At 41.2% G+C, this 25,204-nt stretch overlaps 2 protein-coding genes across 2 annotated transcripts; one reads left to right on the top strand and one right to left on the bottom strand.

Annotated features, from left to right (window-relative positions):
• Positions 1–4: 4 nt before the first annotated feature.
• nxt2 (nuclear transport factor 2-like export factor 2) lies at positions 5–3,241 on the top strand. Its single transcript, XM_034092171.1, has 4 exons — positions 5–170; positions 360–446; positions 2,660–2,804; positions 2,968–3,241. The coding sequence occupies exons 1-4, from the start codon at positions 153–155 to the stop codon at positions 3,150–3,152; spliced, it is 435 nt and encodes a 144-aa protein (XP_033948062.1). The 5' UTR covers positions 5–152; the 3' UTR covers positions 3,153–3,241.
• On the bottom strand, positions 3,242–22,210 carry acsl4a (acyl-CoA synthetase long chain family member 4a). Its single transcript, XM_034092172.1, has 15 exons — positions 22,130–22,210; positions 19,432–20,009; positions 19,180–19,356; positions 18,978–19,087; positions 18,078–18,216; positions 17,832–17,982; positions 13,899–14,022; positions 13,300–13,371; positions 13,067–13,206; positions 12,809–12,981; positions 12,433–12,507; positions 12,066–12,254; positions 11,776–11,890; positions 4,861–5,018; positions 3,242–4,474 (listed from the first exon to the last, which is right to left on the bottom strand). The coding sequence occupies exons 2-15, from the start codon at positions 19,811–19,813 to the stop codon at positions 4,317–4,319; spliced, it is 2,163 nt and encodes a 720-aa protein (XP_033948063.1). The 5' UTR covers positions 19,814–20,009; positions 22,130–22,210; the 3' UTR covers positions 3,242–4,316.
• Between the last annotated feature and the right edge of the window lie 2,994 nt (positions 22,211–25,204).

Genomic DNA, 25,204 nt, shown 5'->3' with positions numbered 1-25,204 from the left:
GTAATTCATTCGTCAAAATGGCAGCGTTGGATGCTAAATCCAAATGAACAAGAAAATAAACGCTACCTTAATTGACGCTTACATTATTTTTCACTGTACTATTTGATAATAGTTAATACATCCAGAGTTGTTCCGCTCCATACAACTCTAAAATGGCTAGCCCGCTGCTGGTAAGTTTGAAACTTGTGCTACACTTTATGCTGAAAGGAACTAGCTAACGCGTTGTTTTGCTAGCTAGTAGGTAACGTCACTTTCCAATGTGCGACTTTTAAAATGCATTGACCGTCTCACACACCTTGTCATGTTTGTTTATTTTAAACATTTGCGATCAGCTTTCAATAAGTGATTTTTCACTCTAGGATTTCAGGACCCATGTCGACCAGTCATGCCGATATTCAGAAGAATTTGTCAACATTTATTACGACTGCATGGATAAGAAAAGAAGGGTGAGTGATGGTCTTGTGTTGTTGTCTGAAATGGGAAACACAAATACTCCAGTTATTATAAATCATTTGTCTGAGGTCATTTAAGCCTGACCAATACATCGACATGTGTAGATCATTCGGTGAATTATAAGACTGTGTCCATTGTAGGCCACCATAGTGAGTGCTATGTGAGTTTAGCTGTTTGGGGTTATGGTCACTTTGTCAGTTACCTGCTGGACGTTCACAATAAAGCAGCGACATTGCTTATACTGTGTGTTCAATGTACATATACACTACCAGTCAAACATTTGGACACACCTTCTCATTCGAAGTTTTGTATTTATTTTAATTTGTTCTACATTGTAGATTTATACTGAAGACATCACAACTATAAAAGAACACATTTGGAATTATCTAGTTAACAAAAAAGTGTAAAAAGAATATGATTTATATGTTGCTGGCTACTGCAGACATACATTCCAGGTGACGATCTCATGAAGCTGACAAGCCAAGAGTGTGCAAAGCTGTCATCAAGGCAAAACGGGGCTACTTTGAAGAATATAAAATAAAAATCATATTCTGGATTTCTTAACACTTTTTTGTTAACTAGATAATTCCATGTGTTCTTTCATAGTTTTGATGTCTTCAGTATTAATATACAAAGTATCTTCTACAACATGGATATCAGAGATATCGGTATTTGGGAATATATCAGATACTGAAGGCTCATCTCAATTGAATATTTCACCTCCTCCTTTCCCTCATTCGCGTCCCTTCCTTGCGTCTTTGCTCCGCCTCCGTAAGATGCGAGCGAGAGACACGAGGAGGAGACGCGAGGACAGAGGAGTCCTCAGGTATTAATTGGGACGTCCTCGTTCACTCAAACGTCACTTTTAAACGACGTCTGTTAATGATGACATGTGCACAGCTGTATCCCCTCTCATCGGGCTTAACTGAATAACCCCTTAGAACCGGCCCATTTGTTGTTAAATATTTATTTGAATGAATCTTTCTCTTGTTAGTCAAGGAATTCAATGTATGATGGTTGGTCCTGCTTTTGTGTTCCGTTTTGGTGTAAAATGTAGCCTACATTTAAATAAAAATATAATTATAGTAATGTGAAAGCCTTTACTCTGAAAATGTGTGTCCTGAGGAGGTTGAGCCCTCTAAAGGACTCTTGTAAAAAGAAAACCGACTCTGTTTTATATTCTTTTTCTACCCCCACATTCACCACAAACCCACATTCAGGACTGTGAATTTTAAATAATTTAACTACTGAATATTTTAACACAAAACTATGAAATAGTTATTTATCAAGATCTAGCCATTTATGAAATAGCTTTCTTAATAGCTATGTTTTAGTGACGTTCATTAAACATGACTTAAATTGTTAGTATAACTGTAAGAAATGAATTGCACATAATAATTCCCACGGAGCTTTGAGCACTTGTGACGCTTTTCCACTCATTCTTCCAGTTCTCCGTTTTCCTGTGTTGAAATCGACCAGCTGTGAATGTGGGGACGGGGCTTTTATACGCGAGTAGTGAAAACACTTCCGCGTAGTCTCTCGTGTATCCTCCCTTTCGCCTCCTCGACTCCTCCGTGAAGGCTTCTCAATCCTCTAATTTCCCCTCCTCGACTCCTATCCTCGTGTCTTAGTCCGGACCACAAGAGATGCGAGCGGAAGAGTCGAGGAGGGGGAGAGAGGAGTGGAAGCAGCAGGCGTTTAGAGAAATCCTCTCCTGAGCGGTCATATTAAAGAGACGTCCATTAATGATGACGGGAGGCACAGCAGCACTCTGTCTGATGGACAGATGTGTTCATGACCACTTATATATTTACTTTGAATTCATTCACAGTGCGGAATAATGAGACAATGACAGGCTACAGATGTGTACATATATATTTATATAAATACAATTTCAGAATCAAACAAGTATGAGAGCACTCTCATAATAACGTAACACAATCAGAGACTGGATATATTATTACATAGTTTGGTCACCAGAGAGCAGTAAAAACCATAACATGTCCAATTTAACCCATCAAATTAAATGTTATTTTCTGAGACGAATAGCGGATATATTTTATGATTTATAAAAATGTTTTCCCCCGTATATCAATAAAAGTATTGGCCTGCTCAATCCAGTATTGGTCTGGGTGTAGATCAAGCTATTTGCTGCTTTCCCTTGAGGTTTGTGATCTTGTTAATGTTTTTTTCACGACTGTCTCAGAACTTGACCCGGCTCTACCTGGACAAGGCGACCTTGGTGTGGAATGGGAATGCTGTGTCTGGAAACGATGCTCTGGCGGATTTCTTCGATTCATTGCCTTCAAGCGAGTTCCAAGTTCAAACACTGGATTGTCAGCCAGTTCACGGTTAGTTTCGTGATAAAACAACTTCTATTGATGATCCTCTAATGAAGAGGGGGATTCCAAATTTGAAGCAGATTAAAATGCCATGGTTGGTAGAACTTCAACCATGTGATGTTATTGCATTGAAGGTGCACTAATCCAGGATCAATCTACCCTTTCTTCACAGAACAGGCAACCCAGGGTCAGACTACACTGCTCGTGGTGACTGGTGGGACTGTCAAATTTGAAGGGAACAAACAGCGTTTCTTCAACCAGAACTTTCTTTTGACAGCTCAGGCAACACCCAACAATGACCAGCCTGTTTGGAAGATTGCTAGTGACTGTTTCCGGTTTCAAGACTGGAGCAGTTGAGGGTCTCCCCATCAAAACAATCAACAACATTAATGTAGATGCTTTTTGTTTATATCTCTTTTTGTAATAAAATGTCATACACCACAAAATATGCAAAAAAAAACGTTTATTCTTGAACAAGGCATGTGATCATAATAATGGAGTAATAAATACAAACAGGATCACCAAACTGTGTAGAGACGGTCAGTGTCCATAACATATTTTAATGATGCAAATACAATTACACAACAACACTTTGAAAAATACATAGAAAACACTCATATTTAAATGAACAGACTCCACTTCGGATAACCTTCTGATACCAAATTGTACATTAACTGAGGTAAAAGACACACAGTATTATAGACACTTCCTGACTAGCTAATGCTAATGAGCATGTTAGCAGTTGGTTTGGAGACAAGCATGCCTGCTCTTAAATAAATAAGGTGCCCACAAGAATTTCAACAAAAGGGCTTTGTATACAAGTAACCCATTATTTGACAATTCAAATATTAAAGCATTTGCTTAGCTTCCTGAGTCATTTGTGTTCACACATGTAGGTCTGACTTATTCAATAAGTTGACACAAATAAAATAAATAAAAGATTGGACAGGAAAAAAAATAGTTGATAAGCAGACATGATCACATGTATGATCCATGACAGAGTATCTGGGTGGGAATATATTTCCCCAAGTAAACAAAGCACAAACCTATTTGTTTGAATAATGTAGCTGACACTTCTGCGTGACTACACGAGTACTGCAGAGTGAAGGCACAGTAACATCATTACTGCAACTTTACAAAACAGGAAAAACAAGCCTCCGTGATGATAACAGTTGTTCATATTTTCAAACGAAAGTAACAAAAAAGCATCAGCAACATATAGAGGACAGTGGTATGTTTTTTTAAAATAAATCAGCTACAACCAGTGCCAGCGGATTTAAGTGAATGGCAGTTAAGTGCTGTAACGGTTTCAGACCCTTTTCATGGCATACGAGTTGCAAGTTGAGTGCATTTCTTTTGACAATCAAAACTCATGTACACGAGAATACAGCTTTTCTTTTCAAGACATATTCAAAGTCGACGCCAGTGGTACATAAACAGCATTAAAAATCATATCGGGTACCGGGAAGATTATTTACATTGTTATAGTTACACTGGAGACTCTTAGGTGGAATTGAGCAGTTATTTGCCTCCGTACATTCTCTCTATGTGGTGGAGATAGTGGTTCTTCAGCTCTTTCCTCTTCAGCTTGAAAGCATCTGTGACCAGGCCCGTCTCGGGGGTCCATGGCTCTGGACTTAGGTGAACCTTCACTGGAATCTCAAATCGCTGAAGTTTGACTGAATGGATGAAAGACGAAGAGAACAGTTCATCTCACATACATTCTTCACAGTATAGTTAAATCTATAATGCTCTTTTTTACTCAAATATCAGTACATACTGTTTACCTTTTTCATTTTTAACTTCTTACTCTTGATACTGTTCCAATTTCTAAATAAATGTTTTTTGCTTATTTTTGTGAGAAAAATGTATAAATGAGGTAATTATTTTGTATTAATGGAAATGAGCATTGAAACAATAACACCTTTTTTATAATATATAGTTTTGACTCAATAAAAACATTTTAATAGGGATAAGGACAGAATGAGAATTGTGCATTTAGTAAAGATAATCTCTACAGCTTTTTCACACAGTTATAAAAAGTTAACACATGATCAGTTCTTACTGTTAGCAGCAACCTCCTTGATCTCCCTCAGAACCTCTCTCTCCATGTCGGGGTGAGTGCAGATCTCCTCCCATTCTCCCACAATGCCTTTCTTCCTGGCCAGTTCTGTCATCCTCTTCTGGTCGGGAACCACGAAGCTGATCACGTAGTTTTGCTCACTGAAATAACAATAGAAAATGAAAGTTGATAAGCTGAAACCATTAAAATAGTTGAAGTAGTCTTCTAAGTGGCAGACAAGTTACAAAGCTAAGTGTTTACTAGTTAGGGAATCAGAATCCCTTTATTCATAGGGGATAAAGATAAATAAAGCTTTGAAGTGAAAGTACTGAATGGTGGTTGAAAGGCTGGAAGTATTGTAAATGTCAGATGAAGCGTACAGTTGAAGTGGAAGTCCTGAACAAACATTATGTTAAAGGTGAGGAACTGAAAGATTTCAGTAGCCCTGCAGGCTCAGATGTGAACACTGAAATCAGCTGGGGCAAAGTGTGTGTAAACAGTGGAAGTTGTTAGACTTAAGGGCTGATGTTTTAGTTTATTCATTGTTTTTCAGAGATGAAGACATGAAAAGGTGTGACGTGTTATATGTAGTGTAAGCATATGTGTTCCCAATGATGGCAAAAAAATGCTTCTGTTAGTGGAAATGCAATATTATCTGCATTACTGTTTTTCATCAAACTACTTGTTTTTGTCTTTTTTGTAAGGAACTTAAAATGATGCAACAAGTCGAAATATGAATGTTGTGTATTTAAAACCCCCACTCACTCCGTTCATTTTTTTAAAAAATAATCGTAAAAAGGTAGAATGAAAAAGGAAAGGAGTGGAGTCCTTACACAATATTAAAAAGATCATGTTTTAATGGAGAGATGATGAAGTAATGATTCTGCATTAACCACATTTGATGTCCAGAGTAATGACACAAAGCACACTAAGTCTAAGGACTGTAAGATGTGAATATAACACATTTCACAGTCTGAGTTTAGGTATGTACTGTAGGTCATTGGTTACAGTTAGTAAAGACCAGCTTTCTTTACAGCGCATATGCATCACATTATAAACAAACTCCCTCTAGTATGATAGTTATACAGTTATATATTTGCAAACTAATGCATGCTGATAACTACTGCTGTGGATTTGCATACAATATTTGAGTGAGATAAAAAGTGAACAAACACTATTGTTTCAACTGTAGCTGTGCAAAGGGCATGTTCGCAAAAGCACACATGAAACAGGAAAACACATCATTAGGAATTTGTGGCCAGGGGTGTAAAGTTACCAAGTACATTTAATCAAGTACTGTGCTTGAGTATACTTTTGAGGTACTTGTACTTTACGTGAGTATTTCAATTTTATGCTACTTTGTACTTCTACTCAACACAATTCAGAGGTCAATATTGTACTTTAACTCCACTAAATGTATTTAATACCTTTAGTTACTTTGCAGATATATATATTAATGATAAACAATAGGATCAACCCTTAGATACACCTGGAGTAAAATCACAATTAGTTGAAATTAGTGTCACCTTTACCAGCTTTGATAAACACATCAATTATAACCAAAACATATAATACTTTATTATTCTGAATCGGCATAATGAGTACTTTTACTTTTGGTACTTTAAGTATATTTTGATGCCAATACTTTTGTACTTTTACTTGAGTAACATTTTGAATGCAGGACTTTTACTTCTAACAGAGTATTCCTACACTCTGGTACTTCTACTTTGACTCAAGTACAAGACCTGAGTACTTCTTCCACCTCTGTTGGTAGCTTCATAAATGTCAGCTATACATGTTGTTGAGACTCCAAAAACAGCCATAAACCTCAAGTTCTTTTTAATGTCCTCAACTCTATTATTAATCCCTGTGATGTTTCTTCTATTGTGCCATCATCTACTCTGTGATAAGTGTCTTACATTTTAAAGTATCTACACTTAGGCTAGCCCACACTAATGCTACCCCAGATCCTGCTCCTTTTCTGTGCCCTGCTGTCCTCGACCACTTTGAGCTCTTCTCTCTCGGATGTAGTCAAGCACCTGCAGCCGACAAACTGCACCTCAGACAGCATTTCCTCTCGCCTTCTCAGAGATGTTTTCAAATCAGTTGGAGCAAGTATTTTATTACTAATAAAAACCTCTCTTAGCTCAGGATGTGTCCCAGCTGCCTTCAAACATGCCGTGTCCCAGCCACTACTTAAAAAGAAAAATCTCGACCCCTCCATTCTCGCAAGTGTTAGGCCCATCTCCCAGCTACCTTTTTTACCTAAAGTCCTGGAACGAGTAGTCTATGTCCAGCTGCAGTCGTTCTTAACCACGCATGGCATCCATGAAAAGTTTCAGTCTGGCTTCAAACCTATGCACAGTACTGAAACAGCCCTTTTAAGAGATTTTAATGATCTGCTCCTAGCCGCAGACTCAGGTAGCCCAGCTGTCCTGGTGCTGTTAGACCTGACAGCTGCCTTTGACACTGTGGACCATAGCATCCTGTTGTCGCTAGGGATGCCAGCGATTATTCGCTACAGTCTCCATAATCGAATATTATTTTTAAAAATCGATTTTATTTATATATATTTTTTATTATTATTTATAAATACGTGCGACTAAAGATGAACAAAGCGGCAGGTAAAAAGAGTTCCTCGTGGAACTACTCCGAACTTACAAGTCCAAAGGAAGTTAAATGCAAGCTCTGCGAAAAGACATTGGTCTATCACAGCTCAACCTCAACAATGCGTTCGCATTTGAGTGCGAAGCACGCCAAAGAGGTTACAGAGAAAGACGCAGCACAGCCGAACATTACCAACTTCACTTCAAGGCCACGTCGTTGTGATGACATGCTTGTTTGTTGTTTGTACTGTTAAACATGTTACAGTAAAGAAAACAACGGAATTCCTTCTTTTTTCCTTCGGTCGAATAATCGATTATTATTCGCCAGGGCTGCCGAATAATCGATTTTGATCATGGTCAGTTTCTGGCAACCCTAGTTGTCGCGGCTCGAACAGTCCACAGGCATCACACACAGGCTCTGCCCTTGCATGGTTCAGGTCCTACCTGAAAGATCGTAGCTTCTCAGTGCAGCTAGGTGCCTTCTCCTCTGCTAAAGCCCATCTTACCTGTGGGGTTCCCCAAGGCTCTATCCTGGGCCCCATCCTCTTTTTACTGTACATACTGCCCCTAGGTTCAATTCTCACTAAACACAATATTCCCTTTCACTGCTATGCCGACAATGTACAGATCTATCTGCCTCTCAAAGCAAATGTCAAACACTCTCTACAGCAGTTGATAGACTGCTTGATAGAGATACAAATCCTGGCTGAGCAAAAACTTGATTAACCTCAACGAGAGCAAGACCGAGGTCATCTTTTTTGGACACCAACCTCCAGCCTCTCCGGGTTGATATTCTGGGCTCTCTCAATGAGAACATCCTCCCCTCTGTCATGAACCTTGGAGTGACCTTCACTAGCCCTTTTAAATTTCGACAAGCAGGTCAGCACCGTAGTCAAATCCTTTTTATTTTATTTTTATAAATAAGACTATTTATCTATCGTATTTATCTTTTAAAGACCTAGAAAGAGTTATTAACGCCTCTGTTACCTCAAGACTGGACTATTGCAACGCTCTGTATGTGGGTATGGACCAGGACTCAATTAAACGCCTGCAGCTAGTCTGACTGGCCACAAAAAGCGTGACCACATCACCCCAATTCTGGCCTCACTACACTGGCTTCCAATTCGGTTCCGAATTGATTTTAAAATCCTTTTATTTGTTTTCAAAGCCCTAAATTGGCTGGCTCCTGCCTATATAGCCAAACTCCTCCATCGCTACACCCCAGCCAGAGCTTTAAGGTCTGCTGACCAGCTGTTGCTGATAGTGCCCAAGACCAGGCTCAAAACCCGAGGGCACCGAGCCTTCGCAGCAGCTGGCCCTAGGCTCTGGAATAGTCTGCATCTCCATGTGAGGTTGGACTTTCGAGAGTTTTTTTTTAAATCCTCACTAAAGACTAGGGATGGGTATGGTTTTAAATGTATCGATTCCGATTCCGGTTCCGCTTATTGATTCCGGTTCTTACCGATTCCCCGTTTCGATTCCAAAATTGTAAAAGAAAGAGGTCAAACGTTTAGATAACAAAAATATCTTTATTCTTTTAAGCTTTAACTGACATTTTTACAAATAAAAAATATACATGCAATACAAATGTTTTGCATAATAGCTGTGCTTTAGTTTAACTGAGCTATGCCTGTGGTTGAGGTCGATTGCAAGGTTGATTGGCTGCAAGCTATTAACAGGCATTACACTGTGCCTTGTCTTTTTTTTCTTTTTTAGTGTAGTGGAGCCTCACTTTAGGGCGTTTACCGCGATCCATCTTTGGTGTTATGAAGTGACTGAGCTCGTGAACTGTCTACGGGAGGGCGGGGGGAGCCTCGCTGCGGTGCAACTGTGGACCTCTGTCGCCTGTCAGCGCCACTTACATGATGCCGTTTAAAAAAAATTAAGGGTGGTGTCGGCCGGCTGTTCTGTGATTCTCCAGACACACAGATGGCCAGTCCACCCTTACCCTGTATTCCACCGGGTCACCGTGGCGCAGATACAGGGTCTACCGCGTTTAGGAACCGTTAAGCAGAACCGAAATAGTGTATTTTGTATGGGTACTCGGCATTTTCTTATCGGTTCGATCTGGAACCGAGTTTCGGTTCCCAACCCTACAAAAGACTCACTTCTTCTCCCTGGCCTTCTAGTCAGAGAGGAGCATGACACCTGACTATTTTTTTGTTTAGTGGCAAACACAAGTTTATGATGATTACAAATTACATTTTCCATTTAAACACCACTTGTATAAATGTTGAAGCGGAAATAGCTATGCGTAGAAATCGTAAGAACTAAGAAGTTAAAGGTGGGGTAGGTAATTTTGGAGAAACCAGCTCGAGTGCGCTACAATTTGAAAATACACAGCCGGTGTCAGTACCAGATGTGTTCGGGGTACCAGATATGTTCGGGTGTATTTCCGTCGCATCTGTCATCCATCATATCCGTCTACTCACCTCCCTCTGCTCCCAGCGCTCTGCTGCCACACACCGGCCGTCTGCAGAACTGCAGCCGGAGGAACTCGGGACAGCTTGTTATGTGTGGGGTGCTATGGTGGGGTCCCATGTACTTGTGCACATAAATAATGTTTCTAATTATTTACAATTAAAAAATATATATATTCTGCGTTACTTTAGCCAACACTTTTATAAGGCCACTAGATTAGATAATTACGAAATGTGTAGATAGAATACATATCTTTCAGGTTGTTATTTTGTCATTATGTTTCATGTTTTATTTACCTTTTAGTATTTTTATATAGTATCTGAACTTTGGAGAGGAGTTGGGAGACACACGACACATTAAATCACATCTACAGATCAAGATAAAGCGAATGGAAGTACTCCCATACTCCTAGCGTGAAAATGTTTGTGAAAACGTGTGCAAAGTCTCTGAAAATCCTAAAAATAAGCTCATATTTGAATTCCCCATAAAAAAACAAATCATTCAGTAAAAACAAGGCCCCACTGATCATCGACTCTATAAGACGATCCCAGGGATGTCTGGCTTGAGTTTCTACCACCAGGGAAAGTGGACAAAAGTGCCCGAGATCAGCCTCTTAATTTACCCAGGGCCTAGTGCTTGGCTTTGGGCATGAAAATTCAGGAAACTCCCCTGAGTATTTTATTAAATATCTGAACTTTGGAGAGGAGTTGGGGGGGACACGACACATCAAATCACATCTACAGATCAAGACAAAGCAAATGGAAGTACTCCTAGCGTGTGAAAATGTTTGTGAAAAACGTGTGCAAAGTCTCTAAAAACGGAGCAGTGGCTGTGATGCTAGCTTTGCGGCTAGCGGTTAGTTGTTGTTGTTTGAAGTTGTTGCTATGGAAACAACATGACGGAGAAAAAAATGTATATCTTCTACATATAATAACGAACAAAGTAAAGAATGAAGTGTAGGCTATGCCTGTTTGAAGTTGTTGCTATGGAAACAACATGACGGAGAAAAGTATAATCTTCAACATATAATAACGGACAAAGTAAATAATGAAGTGTCGGCTATGTTTAAATGTTCGGAATTTGACCATCATGGCCCTCTTGAGTTGCCGTAAAATATGACTGATGACGGATGCGACGGAAATACACCCGAACACATCTGGTACCCCGAACACATCTGGTACCTACACCGGAACAAATCTGCCACTTCTTTACAGAGCCCCTCCTCCAACACACACGAACATGACCAATGAGGGCACGAGATAAGTTTGTGCACCTGCTGACAGGCAGGTAGGCTATCCAGCTAAAATGATTGGTCGTGCTTTTTACAGTATTACAGCTTCCACAGATGACATTTTTTTAATGGATTTTTTGTCAAAGCACTTAAGATATTCATTGCTATCGGGATGTTAAGAGCATTCCATGGAATATAACAAAAAGTGTATCTCGAGCCGGTTTCTCACACTTACCTACCACACCTTTAACGTTAAACAAACAAACAAAATCACAGTCACATGACTTCACGTCACCACCACTAAGCTAAAGGTGGCTAATGTTCAGCATCATGACGTTTAGTATTCTCATTTAGATACTTGTTAGCACCCAGTTTGTATGACACACGGAAGCTTCAATTATTCACATTAGGGGGATTTAATGACGGAAAATGTTGTAGAACAAAATATTAAAATATGTTAAGCTTGTTATAAAACAAACCTTTTGTCAGGCTCCCAACTAAGGGATTGCTCGAGTAAAAACACATTTTCTGGTCTTAGGACATTCCTGCATCACTCTATTGTATTGTAAAACAAAAAAAAAAAAAAAATCGAAACGTTACTTCTAAATAACATTTCATATTGATAAAAGAATAATTGAAATCCTATTTCCTGTAACTCACCTGTTGGCGTAAGCACAGATGTTTTCTATGATGGAGCAGTTCTTCAGAGCGGACTCGACCTTCCCCAGAGACACGTACTCGCCCGCCTGCAGTTTGACCAAGTCCTTCTTGCGATCTAAATGAGAATTAAAACGAAACTGGTTACAATAGTGCTCTGTTAATAAAGCACAGTCTGCCTGTCAGGAGTTATACAGCCACATTGGGTGTAGATCCAAGCCAGGAAATTAAGTATGTGGTGAGCCCATTACCAACGCGAACAAAGGACAGCCTTTGGACAGAATTATACACACCCACTATCTGTAGACAGCCGTCTGGGTAAACCTCTCCAACATCGCCGGTGCAGAACCATCTCTGACCCTTTTCATCCGCGAAAAAGTCCTGATCGTTGCTTTCGTTCCTGTAGTAACCCATGGTTACATTGGGGCCGCCGATAAGGATCTCCCCTCTAGGGTTCGGCTTGTCGTCCTTGGTGTAGCCACCTGAGACAAAGTGTTCAAATGTAATTACCTTGGTGTTAAAAATACATTATGTTCAGTGGTGTAATTACAGCTTGTGCCAACAGGTTAAAGAGTGGGACAGAAAGATAAGATTAGGGTGTACTAACGGAGTAACAAGTGTTAGGAATTGGTGTTTAATATGTTTGTTTTCAACACGTACCCTCAGCCCAGTCCCTGAGTCTGACCTCACAGCAAATAACAGGAGCTCCAACGCGACCGGTGCTGATGTCCGCAACTGTAGGCCAAAGACAACATTTTAATATCATATCCATTCATTCATTCTCATCTTTACAATACAATACAAAGGGGCTTTATTGGCATGAGCACATGTTAAACATAGTATTGCCAAAGCATTCCGCACAAGGCGTTATAACAGAACAAAAACAAGAAAGAAACACTAAACATGTCGTCAATACATGTGGCACAACAGCAAAACACAAAGCACACTGTATATGCCAACATGCAAATAATAATTTTTAAAAATCGATATATTCATTCTCATCGTTACACTCTCTTCCTGCGCTAAAGGGTCTTACCCTCTGTGATGGTGCCTGCCCCACAGGTCTCGGTGAGGCCGTAGCCCTGACCCACCGGACAACAGAAACAAATGTTCATGAACCTCTGCGTGGCCGAGGAGAGGGGGGCGCCTCCGGACAGCATCATCCTCACCCGGCCTCCCAGAAGTTTCTTCACTTTGCGGAACAGCAGGCTGCAGAGATAAGAGGACTGTGTGTTACAAGTTGAACACCACATTTGTATAAAGGGCAATAAAAGGGGTCATGGCGGTTTCTTACGCATTGCAGAGTGGTGCGTCATAGCCCCTCTTGATCTGCTCCAGTTTATATCTGTAGCCCAGAGTAAACAGCGTCTTCTGGATTAGACTCATTTCCTGCACTTTGCTCATCACATTCTTGTTGATGCGATCCATGATTTCCTTTTAAGGAGAAATAGATAAAAAGGTAAATGTATACATTTGATGATGAATAGGTTAAACAGGTATGTATACAAAATAAAGCAGGTTTCTTACCGGCACAGCTGCCATCAGCGTGGGTTTGAGCACCGAGCTGTCTCCTTTACTTCCTCTCTTTATCTTAGTGGACTAGAGGGAACAAAAGGCACCGATTACCTCAGACAGCAACAATGATTAAACTAATGGCAACAATGTATTGGGGACCGAATCATACTTTATTCTGACTGGTTAATTACGCTCATTACTTCATAGCAGACTGCTGCTATGCATAACAGACCGTTGCCATGGACACAGTTCTGAGCCCCTAAACCTGAGCATGGACTTTCTCTTTTTTGCAGGTGCAATAAAATCTCTTTTAATCAATATAAAGTAACCCTTCATCACTCAAATCAACTCTAAATATATAAACTCACTTTTAAATATATAAAAACTCTTTCAAATATTTGGTTTATTTAGTTTGTAATTGTGTGATAAAAAGGATAATTTACAGCAAGTGTGCCATTATTGCAACATAGTGGAATGATATTAGATTGACTGTAACTTAAGAGCCCTGCTCACTCTGCTGGACTACATGTTCTCAATAATGACCAGCTTGTTGTAACCTTACATAAAGCCTGAGAAATAGAACATGACATGGTGTCGGTGCTGTCTAGTACCTGGTTGGACAGTGTCTGTGGGGAGGAGTAGCCGATCCGACAGCCGTATGTGACACAGGAGATTTCAGCGGTCATTTCTAGAACATGAGCCAGGGGCAGGTAGGCGATGTAAGTGTCTTTAGGCCTGCAGAGACACAGGGAGAGGAAGTGAAGGTTAGTGTCAACAAGCTACAACAGGTTTTCTCTTTCTCTTTCCAATGATCACACCAAGCGTCTTTGAGTGCTGTTCCGTGTTTCATACCGTTCAACTCTAGATAGCTGGAGGGCGACTATTCTATTCCTGGAAGTCTGTCCCAGCACAAGTTTATGCGGAAAAAACAATTAACTTGTCATTCAGATGTTGTTAAAGTTGAAAAATACAAAAGAGGACTGAAGAAATCTGCTTTTGAGTAAGAGCTGTGAAAATTGGGTGAATTAAACCATGAATGATAAAAGAGACTGTCAGCAGTGTACGGGCAGCTTTTTAAGAGTATACTTAAATCAAATTTGAAGTCACCTACAGGGTTCATACACTTTTTCACCAATGACTTTTCCATGACTTCTCAATGACCTTTACCTCATTTTCCATGACCAAAAAGAAATTCCCACTGAAAATGGTTTATTTTAACATGGAACAGGAAAATAAGGTCTGCATATGAAACATGTTGTGCCCATCTAAAACAAATCAAATAGTAGGCTTACTAGCTTCTACACGCTAAAGCAACTGTAGTCAGGGAGGCTGGTATGAAAAAGGTGGCAAGGACCCGACCCCTGACCCCCTGAAAGCAGCAGTGTCAATAATAACAGAAACGCCAAAGAGTCACATCTAATAGAAATATATAAAAGCATTTATTTTAATTGTGTAGCAGTCAGTTTATAATTCTGGCAGCACTGTTGAGCATTTTGAAAATGTATTGTCATGCCTGTGCAAGGTGTAGTCTTTCTATCTTTATAGCCACTGGTGTAAAGTAACTAAGTTCATAAACTCAACAAGTACTATACGTGGGTACAATTTTGAGATACTTGTACTTTATTTAAGTATTTCAATGTTTTGCTACTTTGTACTTCTACTCCTCTACAGTTCAGAGGTACATGGTGTACTTCTACTCCTCTACAGTTCAGAGGTACATGGTGTACTTCTACTCCTCTACAGTTCAGAGGTACATGGTGTACTTTTCCTCCATTACATGTATTTAATACCTTTAGTTACTCTACAGATGTGGATGAATGATGTGAAATCTAATCAAGTGTTGAATCAGACTTTAGTTCCACCTGGAGTAAATCCACAAGCTACCCTGCAGTATACAAAGTCATTCAAACTAGCTGCACCTTTACCAGCTTTGAGAACACTTTCATGATCAGATAATCATTATAAAACATATCATATATATTATTCTAAAATGGACCAATCTGCACAATGACTACTTTTACTGTCGCTACTTTCACTATATTTTGATGAGAATACTTTTCTACTTTACTTGAGTAACATTTTGAATGCAGGACTTTTACTGTAACAGAGTATTCCTACACTCTGGTACTTCTACTTTTACTCAAGTACAAGATCTGAGTACTTCTACTTTTACTACCAGATCAGAGTACTTCTACTTTTATTCAAGTACAAGACCTGAGTACTTCTACTTTTACTCAAGTACAAGACCTGAGTACTTCTACTTTTACTCAAGTACAAGACCTGAGTACTTCTACTTTTACTCAAGTACAAGACCTGAGTACTTCTACTTTTACTCAAGTACAAGACCTGAGTACTTCTACTTTTACTCAAGTACAAGACCTGAGTACTTCTACTTTTACTCAAGTACAAGACCTGAGTACTTCTACTTTACTCAAGTACAAGACCTGAGTACTTCTACTTTTACTCAAGTACAAGATCTGAGTACTTCCACTTCTACTAAAGTACAAGATCTGAGTACTTCTACTTTAACTCAAGTACAAGACCTGAGTACTTCTACTTTTACTTAAGTAAAAGACCTGAGTACTTCTACTTTTACTCAAGTACAAGATCTGAGTACTTCTACTTTTAAGAACAAGATCTGAGTACTTCTACTTGTAATCAAGTACAAGATCTGAGTACTTCTACTTTTACTCTAGCATAATATCTATACTTATACCACCCTCCGTTTATAGCCTATGAAAAAAAACTATTAGAAAACGAAGGCTAAAGCTAACGTTAGCAGATAGTGACAATGTATGCTATTGCTAGCTAGCTAGCTCAACGATTCCTTAATGATATTGTGACAGAAAAACATTTCAGTTCACATCACGCTCTGCCGCTCTGCTCTGAACACCTGAACGGCCCGTTGTAACAGCTGTTCACCAGCGGCTCAGTCTGTGCCACAGTGACTCCGCACAGTTAACGAACGCACCGTAGATAATGTAGCTGACCGTCATACCGGAGCAGCAGAGTTCAAACCGACAGGCAGGAAGACTCGAGCACCACAGCTCGCGCTTCATATATTAAAAAATAATACCCATGCGCGTCATGATGGCACATAATAGATCGCGACCCGCAGATTATTTTGGCGATTAGATAAAATGTAAATTATATTTGACGCAGTTTACATTTCCATGACTTTTACAAAACTTTGGGAAAAAACATCGTTTTCCATAAATTTTCCAGGGCCTGGAATTTTCATTTTGAATTTCCATGACTTTTCCAGGTTTTCAATGACCGTACGAACCCTGCACCTAAAACAAAAACTACAACATTCCTGAAGCCTTTTCCATCAGGGCAGTCCCTTTTTAGTCAATAAGTAAACTAATACGCCGTTTATGTCCGAGTTAACTAAGATTTCTAAAGTCGATTAGTCATATTATTTTAGTTGTTTCCTTCTGAATGACATGTTCACATGTATATATGCACTTTATTTGACCAGATGTTCATGTTAACTTTACTTGTATGTTTTGGCCTTCATTAATCAGTGCTTAGTTAGCTCAAGACAACAAACACATGTGTAGAGGGGATTGTTTCATTTAAAAAACTAAAGTATTTGTTGGTTCACATGAGATATCGTGCAGGACCACCAGGTACCGTTTTATCCCACAGGCCATAAAACAAACTCAAAAATAAAACTCGGAGCTCTGTGAAGTGTCATCACTTAGGTATGTTTATAGCACACACCTCTGTTTATACTCCACATATTTATATATTATTACAAGCTACAGTATCTAATTCAAAATTCTGTTTGATCTCATTCTATTTCACATTTTGTACTTATTCCTAAAATGTGCTTATTGTGATTACTTTGACTGATATTGATGTGATTTCCGTTATCGTAGGGATTGTTTATGAGTCATTATTCTCATTATCATTGAAAGGCTTATTTAAAAAGATAATGTGGTGATTGTTTTTAAGAGCATCTCTACAAAACAACTATATTTTATTAAGATAAGAGATAAGATAAGACTTTATTTATCCCGAAGGAAATTGTTGTGCCAGAGTTACAAAGATATAATAAACACAGCAGCATAATAATACAACTACTGTACACTAGCAGTGCAGTCAAAAGAGCTAATTAAATAAACTACAAGAAACATAGACAGTCAAATGATCAATATAAAAAAACTGGACAGTGTGTATTGAATAGTGCGAGAAAAAAAAATGTAGTGGCAGATACGCAATTGCATTTTTTTTTTATATTGCTCATGTTATATAGCAGAGATTTTTGTTGTTGTAATAATGGTATCTATATTGCACATAGTGGTGGTGTGGAAGTTCTCATCTCTCTTTACTGAAGGGTGTTATAGAGTTGGATGGCAACTGGGAGGAAAGACCTCTAATCTCTGCAGCACCACAATACTTTATCAGGACAATATTTATACATACTGTGCCTGTGACAAATATTTATTTCGTTATATATATATATATATATATATATATATATATATATATATATAGTGAATTGTTCAGTCCTAACACTAGATAAGACCAAAACTCACCCGAGTCCAGGGATGCGCTCACACTGGCCCGTCATGCCTGCGATGAGGTTGCTGTGGACGATCATCACTCCTTTGGGTCTGCCTGTGGAGCCGCTGGTGTACATCACCACGGCCAGGTCAGAGGGCTGGGGCTTCACGATCTCACTCCCAACTGCGAAACAGACAGACAGTTATTGTCTCTTACAGTAAGAGGCTTTTCACCCCTGACTTGCAGGGAGAACCAAGGTGAGTCAGACGGATACGTACTGTTCTCCGGCAGCGCGCCCAGCTCTCGTACGGCCTGCATGCTGTGGATGGACAGGCCGTCTGAGAAGCCTTGTGTGCTCACTTTCTTCTGGTCCACGTAGATCACGTGCTTCAGTTTTGGGATCAGAGGAAGCACATTCTGGACAGAAAGAGAGGACACAGCAGCTATTAGGACAGGATGTCAAATCACATGATTTCCTTTAACAAATAGGAATGTTTCCTAGCTCCTTATTTGCTGACTGTTCTTTATAATGGCCAGAAACCACATCTCCAAAATATATAAAAGATAAATCGACTGGAACTAACAAAAATGTTAATAGAGACAGGAATCCAAAAGAGATCCGTCACTTGATATTATTTAAATCATTTCCCTTAAGTCTGGATTCTGTTTGTATCTATTTGTTAAGTTCATATTTACACGCATTCCTTTGCTTCCAGGTTTTGTTTTCATTACCTTTCTCACTCGTCAATTTTGAACAAATCCAAATTGTATTTACTTAATAAAAAATGGCTTCCATAGTGAATTAACATATATAATAAAAGCTACACCAGCTTCAACGTGCATCTGGTTGGTTTAAAAATTATTTTAATGATTTATTTCCCCCCTAATTTATTAAGCTGTTTTACCACGCCTTCTCTCTGTAAAGCACTTTATACTTTGCTATACAATTCTTCTATAAAATGTAAAAAGTGATTATATTTAATTAAGATCATTAATTCTCTCAACAGATGTTGGTACATCCGTTAATGCGGATGCTGATATTACAACATATATTTTAGGTTCCGCATTCCATTCGAGCTATTAAGAGTGTCATATGATTATGATTAGTAATAAAGATAGATCAGCCGTTTCCTGACTATTCACTTCTTCTCCTCTCCTGCCGTAAGGGATGAACTCACTTTCAGTTTGGTCTGGAGCAGTTCTGAACTGGTAACTAGATGTGTCACTTCGGTCTCGTTCAGACCGAAAGCAATTGCCTCCTCTCCCAGTGTAGAATAGAAGGTCACCACTGTTGTGTAAACAAAACACACAGTGAGTGGAAACATTTAATCAGCAGTTATAACATCCTGCACTGTACCGTATGATGTGTTTTATACTTACAGGGGAAGTTGCGCCTGAAGCACGCCTGGGCGGTGATCATCCACTCGGCTCTTGTTTCACAAAATATTGCGATACTGCTTTTGGGCTGCTGCCCTAGGGCTGCCAGCCCGCTCCCAAACTCACTGACTATAGAGTCCACCTCATTGTAGGAGAGCCATTTGTAATCCCCAGGATCAACTAAGAAAGGGAAGAGTCAGATGTAACTTTAGACATCTTTGTCCTCGCAAGCATCCTTCATCAATAATTAAAAACGTAATATAATGATGGGAATCCTCACCTTTTTAAATACTTTTCCGCTGGGTTGAATCTCATTCTCTTCACTCAGAAGGTCTCTGGTGCCGAGGCAGTGCTCTGTTCCAAAGCGCTGCACAGCGTGATACATCAGCTTATCCAGCGTGTCCTTGCCGGGGAAGTCCTCCCTGGCCAAGGACTCAAATTGATCCACGGAGCGGTACGGTCCCTCGGCACAGCCTGAAGTGGAGCGGGCTTTCACCCTCTTCGACAGAGCTTTTTTTTCTCCGGCACTGGTGATGTAGTACCAGGGAAGAAAGGACACGACGGAGTACAGCCATATCAGAAAGTGGACTGGAAAAAGGAGGACAGTTTGAAGGGTGGAGTCTGCCTGGAGACCCATACTGGTCTCTGGGAGAGTGCGTGTGGAAGGGGTCTATGGAGCAGCCGTGGTCAGGCTGGTTGTGAAAAGTGTGCTGGTCCCAGAAATTATTTGAATGTGTTGGACTGGAAGCCTCAGAAAGAGAAATGCCTGAAACACTTTTGTCCCACACTTGTAGTATGAAAATGTTTGGTCCACTCTCCATACGATGTTGCACCTAAAGATGGAATACAGCAGAAAAGAAAAACTTTTAAAAGAAAATGTTTTTTAAGCACATATGAGATAATAACATTTAACAGGGTTCATACATCTTTTGCCAAACTCTGATTTAGATTCAGATGAAAACAATTATCCAGCATTTAACAGAAGGTTGACGATTACATTTCCAAACGCTCTGTTAAAAATCCAAACACTTTCCAACTATGAGGACACTCAATTCAAGTGTTCAAACCCACTTTCAGCTATGTGACGAGTGACGACAGCTGTCTGCAAGAGGAAGTTGGTAACCAAAGAAAGTCTGGTGGCATACTTCTCAGAAACAAATACAGAAGCTTGGAAAAACCATTATTCGCAAATCAAAGATTTAATCCAATTACTTAAGGTTATCTACCATCTGAAAGCCATTCAAACCAATCCCTTGATAAGCTACTCTTAACACACAATATGAGTGTGTTATGTTGACTAAGAATACACTCTGTCCTCATCCTAGAGTCTAGACTCACCTTGTTCGGTCTGTACCAGACCGCTTCTGTATGTCTGTCCGACTCCAAGGCACAATTATATGTGATTCATCCTTAGAGGGTGTGTTTCATTACAAGATCCCTCCCTTAGTGTTCTCACGGTCTTCATTATACCAATACAGGGTAAGTTATCAGATATGTCATGAATGGGGGAAGGTGTGTAAGGAGACTGACCAATGTCCGATGACCACACCACTGAGTTTTGCCTGAAAGCATTGAGCCGCGGACAACCAATGACAATACTCTTGAAGCTCACCCCACGCAGTGGCCAGTGTAAGGTCACTTTAGGTCAAGCTGAGCTCGCTAATAACCTTTCAGTGGGGGGTACGGAGCGTAAACTGACAAAACTAGTGTATGTATGTGTGTCTCTTTACTAGTTTCAGTGGAATGGGGATGAAACTAAGTATGGCACTTTAAACTGGTTTCCAACATCAGAGCAACTAAATAAAAAAGGAATACAACCAAATAGTGTAATGAAGTGTAGTTTACATCTATCATGTTTGACCTACTTTAATATTACCAATTCGATATTGAAAGCTATGAATTTCACAACATTTTACAGTAAAATGACTCAGCTACATTACCCAAACCTAAATCTTCCTCGATGCTGTAACCGTTCTCAGCATTTCCCTGAAGACTTCGTTTACACATGTCGTGATTTACATTTGAGTGAATCATAGGTCTAATCTACGTCACACATGTGTGTATGTAAAAAAAATCTGGATGCACTCCAGAGGATAAATAAAGAGTGGGGTGATGTGTTCGCATGCCACAGCGTGTGCGTGTTCCTTCACAGCCAAGCAGATTTTAATTCACAGCAGTACAAAACAAGTTTGAAACCATGAAACATTCCTCAGTAATAACAGTATGAAGCAGACACTCCCAGGGTATAAAGAACATGTGCGACATTGTGTCCAGCTACCAGTCGTTCCTGTTTTGCATCGGGATGGAACATTAAAATGGTCTTATTTGCAAATACATCGTTATGCCTGGAGCGATGCAAATTGTGGCATGCGGGTCCCTTATTAAAGAGGCATGGTGTGTTAAACCAAACCTATGTTACACGGTATCAAAAAAGAGGTGGAACATTTTTGAATCAAACCAACATTATGAATGTGTTATTTCCATGGCAACGTAGCCATTTAGAACAGATATTATTAATATGAATTATATACATTGCGATGTCTTACTATGAAATGCCCAAATCCACTGTGGGAAGTTTTACAGAACGTCATGTTCAAAAACCTCTTGAATGAACAAAAAGCGATATGTAAAATAAACCTATAAAAAGGAACCTATCAGAAATGTCTTTCCTCAAAATAACCCAAATAAATGCATCTATTGATACGTCATTTAGCGGGATATTTGACAATGGGTGAGGAGCGACGCAGATGATGACAAAAGCCTCCACACGCTACACAGCATCATTGAGTAACCGTTGGCACGTTGATTAACGTTAGCTACAGAGGATGTAGCTTAAACCAATTCAAAAAAGCCCACACAAAATTCTACAAACAGATATTAGGCAGTAATGAGATTACAGCAGTCAGCCAGAGAGTGATACCCTGCTTATCTGGCAGGCTGGAGGCTTTCTTACCTTCAGAGGAGAAGAAAACCGGGTCAGTCGTGTCTCTACCAGAAATGACCGAGAGTTACCTTTTCTGAAGGGCTAGAAACCCGGAACTACTACGTCATCTGATTCCATATTTCTGGACCAATCAGCAGCCGATGCAGATTTGCCCGGATAGGAAAAAAGTGCTGCTCTGTTCCTCGGATGTTGTGCCCGTCACGTAGTTGTGTGAATAATGTTATTTAAAGGGTATTCACTTTATACACCCATGAATTACATGCCTCCTCTTTTGTTTTAGATTAAAATATAGCAAAACACTGAAGAGAGGTATATATATATTGCAGTAGGTCATATAAAAATATATATAATTTGAACACCTTAATAATAATTTAAGACATAAAAAACGTCCAACATAACAGAAAAAACACCTTTATTAATAAAAAATAAAAAATGAAACTACATGTTATTTATTTGATTGGCTATATAAACATTTAGGTAGTATATTAACCTTTATATATACAGTCTATGATATTAACCCAGAAACTTAACCCAGAAAAAGGTGTCTTCTGTGTCAATACAAGTCTCAGTGCACTGGAGAATCCAAATAGTTATTCTCTGAAATAAACGCATTTTCGTTCACATCAGAGATCTTCAAATTACACGGTGTAAGTTACATATTGCAATATGTGTATCTCCAAAACCTTTCACGAAATGCAAGGGAATTGACAGACTTAGGCATTTTACCTTTTTTAAACCAATATTATTTATATTATAGTACGTTCATTAGAAACGATAGTTACGGCTGTAACTACGGTTCTATGAGTCCCGGATGACCGCCAGAGGCGGTGCTTTAGCACTGGATATGTCCATCGCGCGCATGCGCAGCTCGAGTACCAATAACAACAAAGTCACCTGTGACCCACGTGACACCGGCTATATCAGCCGGTATTGTCAGAGGATCTGTTCCCCGAATCTTCTCGCGAGCACACAAGAATTCTGAGTGACAGGGAACTCTGGCGGTCATCCGGGACTCATAGAACCGTAGTTACAGCCGTAACTATCGTTCTATTTCGTCCCTACTGACCGCCAGAGGCGGTGCTTTAGCACTGGATGACCTATACCAACAATGTCATGAAGAATCCAAGCCCTTGCTCACCACTGGAAGCAGCGGAGCTCGGCAAAAGGACCACGCCCAAAGAATGGGGAGTGGCGACATTGACCTGATGACAACTGGAGAATGTGCCAGAAGACGCCCACGACGCCGCGGCGCAGATGGTCTCCAGGGGCACCCCTCTCAGGGCAGCCCAATATGTTGAGATGCTCCTTGTAGAGTGGCATCTCAGCCTGGTGGCAGGGGGCGGGCACTGGCCCCGTAAGCCTGTGAGATGGTATCGACAACCCAGTGGGGAAGCCACTGGTTAGAGGGCCTAACCTCCTTTAGTGCCGCCAGGGCAAACTCAAGAGTTGCTCCTCCTGCCGTATACAGGCAGTAGCCTTGATATACGCCCTTTGGGCACCCCCCGGGCACAGCAACTTCGATGTGCCGTACTCCTGAATGTCAAAGCGTGCCAGCTGGACAGGCTGATTGAAGTGAGTTTGTGGAAGGACCCCGGGCGGGAATGCCACATTTGCCCAAAGGGCAACGCATGAGAGTCCCACCTCGGGCATGTATTGTTTATGGAGAGGACATGCAACTCCCCGACTCGCTTCCCTGAGGCTATGGCAAGCAGAAATGCTGCCTTTGTGGGCAGCCACCTAAGCCCCACCTGGGCCAGGGGCTCGAAGGGAGGAGGTGATAGGGCATCCGGCAGCAAGGGCAGGTCCCAAGCCGGAGCCCTCGGGGTGCAAGGGGGACGCTGCCGTAAAGCCCCTCTCATAAAGAGGGACACCGACCTGTGGCACCCCGCCGTGGCGCCGTCGACCCGAACATGTCGGGCAGAATCGCAGCCACATGAATTCAGAGTGGAGTGAGAACGTCCACTATCTAGAAGGGACTGTTGTCTAAGCAACAACGTACATGCTGTCCCCAAGGAACACGCACATTCTTGCCCCCCAGTTGGGGTAGAAAGTGCGTGAGTGCAAGCTGCACGGCCCGAAGCTCTAGCACGTTGACCCGGCGCGCACTCTGCTGGGCAGACCACTGACCCTGAACGGTCCTGCCCTGCCGCACTGCACCCCATCCTGAGAGACATGCACCTATGGTGATGGTCTCCTGGCGGGATGGGATGGCGCCCATGGGCACGCCTACCAGAGATAGGCCCTGCCCCTCCAGCGTGACGGAGAGTGGAGCAATGCTGCGACACCCTGACTTCACTGTGCCTGTGCCACTTGGCGTCCAAGTGAAGGCTGTTCAGCCACATCTGCATGGGGCACAACGACAGCGGGCCTAAGGGCCCAGCGGCCGAGGCAGCTGCCAGTCTGCCCAAGGGCCGGAGGAACTGAATATAAGGCACCCTCTTGCCCGGCCCACGTGGAAGTAGGCATCCCTCGGTTGGGAACCACTCCACCTGTGCGTATGCAGTAGTCAGCATATAGAATGGCAGCACCTTCAGGAATCTGTTGATTCCTCTGAGGTCCAAGATCGGGCGAAATCCGCCGACTTTCTTGCTCACGAGAAAGTATGCCGAGTAGAACCCCCTGGCTAAGCAGAGGGTCTTACTGGGTTGATTGCGTCCTTGGACAAAAGGACGGACAACTCTTGGCCCAGAGGTAGGGCCCCTGCCGGATCGCTGACGACTGTCAATTAGACCCAGCCGAAGGCTAGGGGCCGGAGCTGCGGTCCGTACCCCTGGGTTAAGGTGAAAACCACCCAAGGGACGGAAGTACAGACTGCCCAGAAACTGAGCTGCTGCTGGGAAAGCAGCCGCCGACCACCCTCGGGATTTCAGAGCCCAGCCCCCCCGGACCCTGGAGCCTCTTGGGGGGTTCCGGTCAGGCTCTGGGGCACGAGGCCGCCTGGAAGGCGGGCGACATGGGGCACGAAAGTCATTGGGAGGCGGTTGAGTGGGCCGCTAAGACCTCTGCAGACCACCCCTGTAATCCAGCGGCTGAGTGCGGCTGCTAGAGTGGCCCCTGGGCCTGCTGGGAGTGGGCACAGGTCTG

This window comes from Pseudochaenichthys georgianus, chromosome 10 (assembly GCF_902827115.2).
Source record: "Pseudochaenichthys georgianus chromosome 10, fPseGeo1.2, whole genome shotgun sequence".
Lineage (NCBI taxonomy): Eukaryota > Metazoa > Chordata > Actinopteri > Perciformes > Channichthyidae > Pseudochaenichthys > Pseudochaenichthys georgianus.
This window is presented reverse-complemented; position numbering and strand designations above follow the sequence as displayed.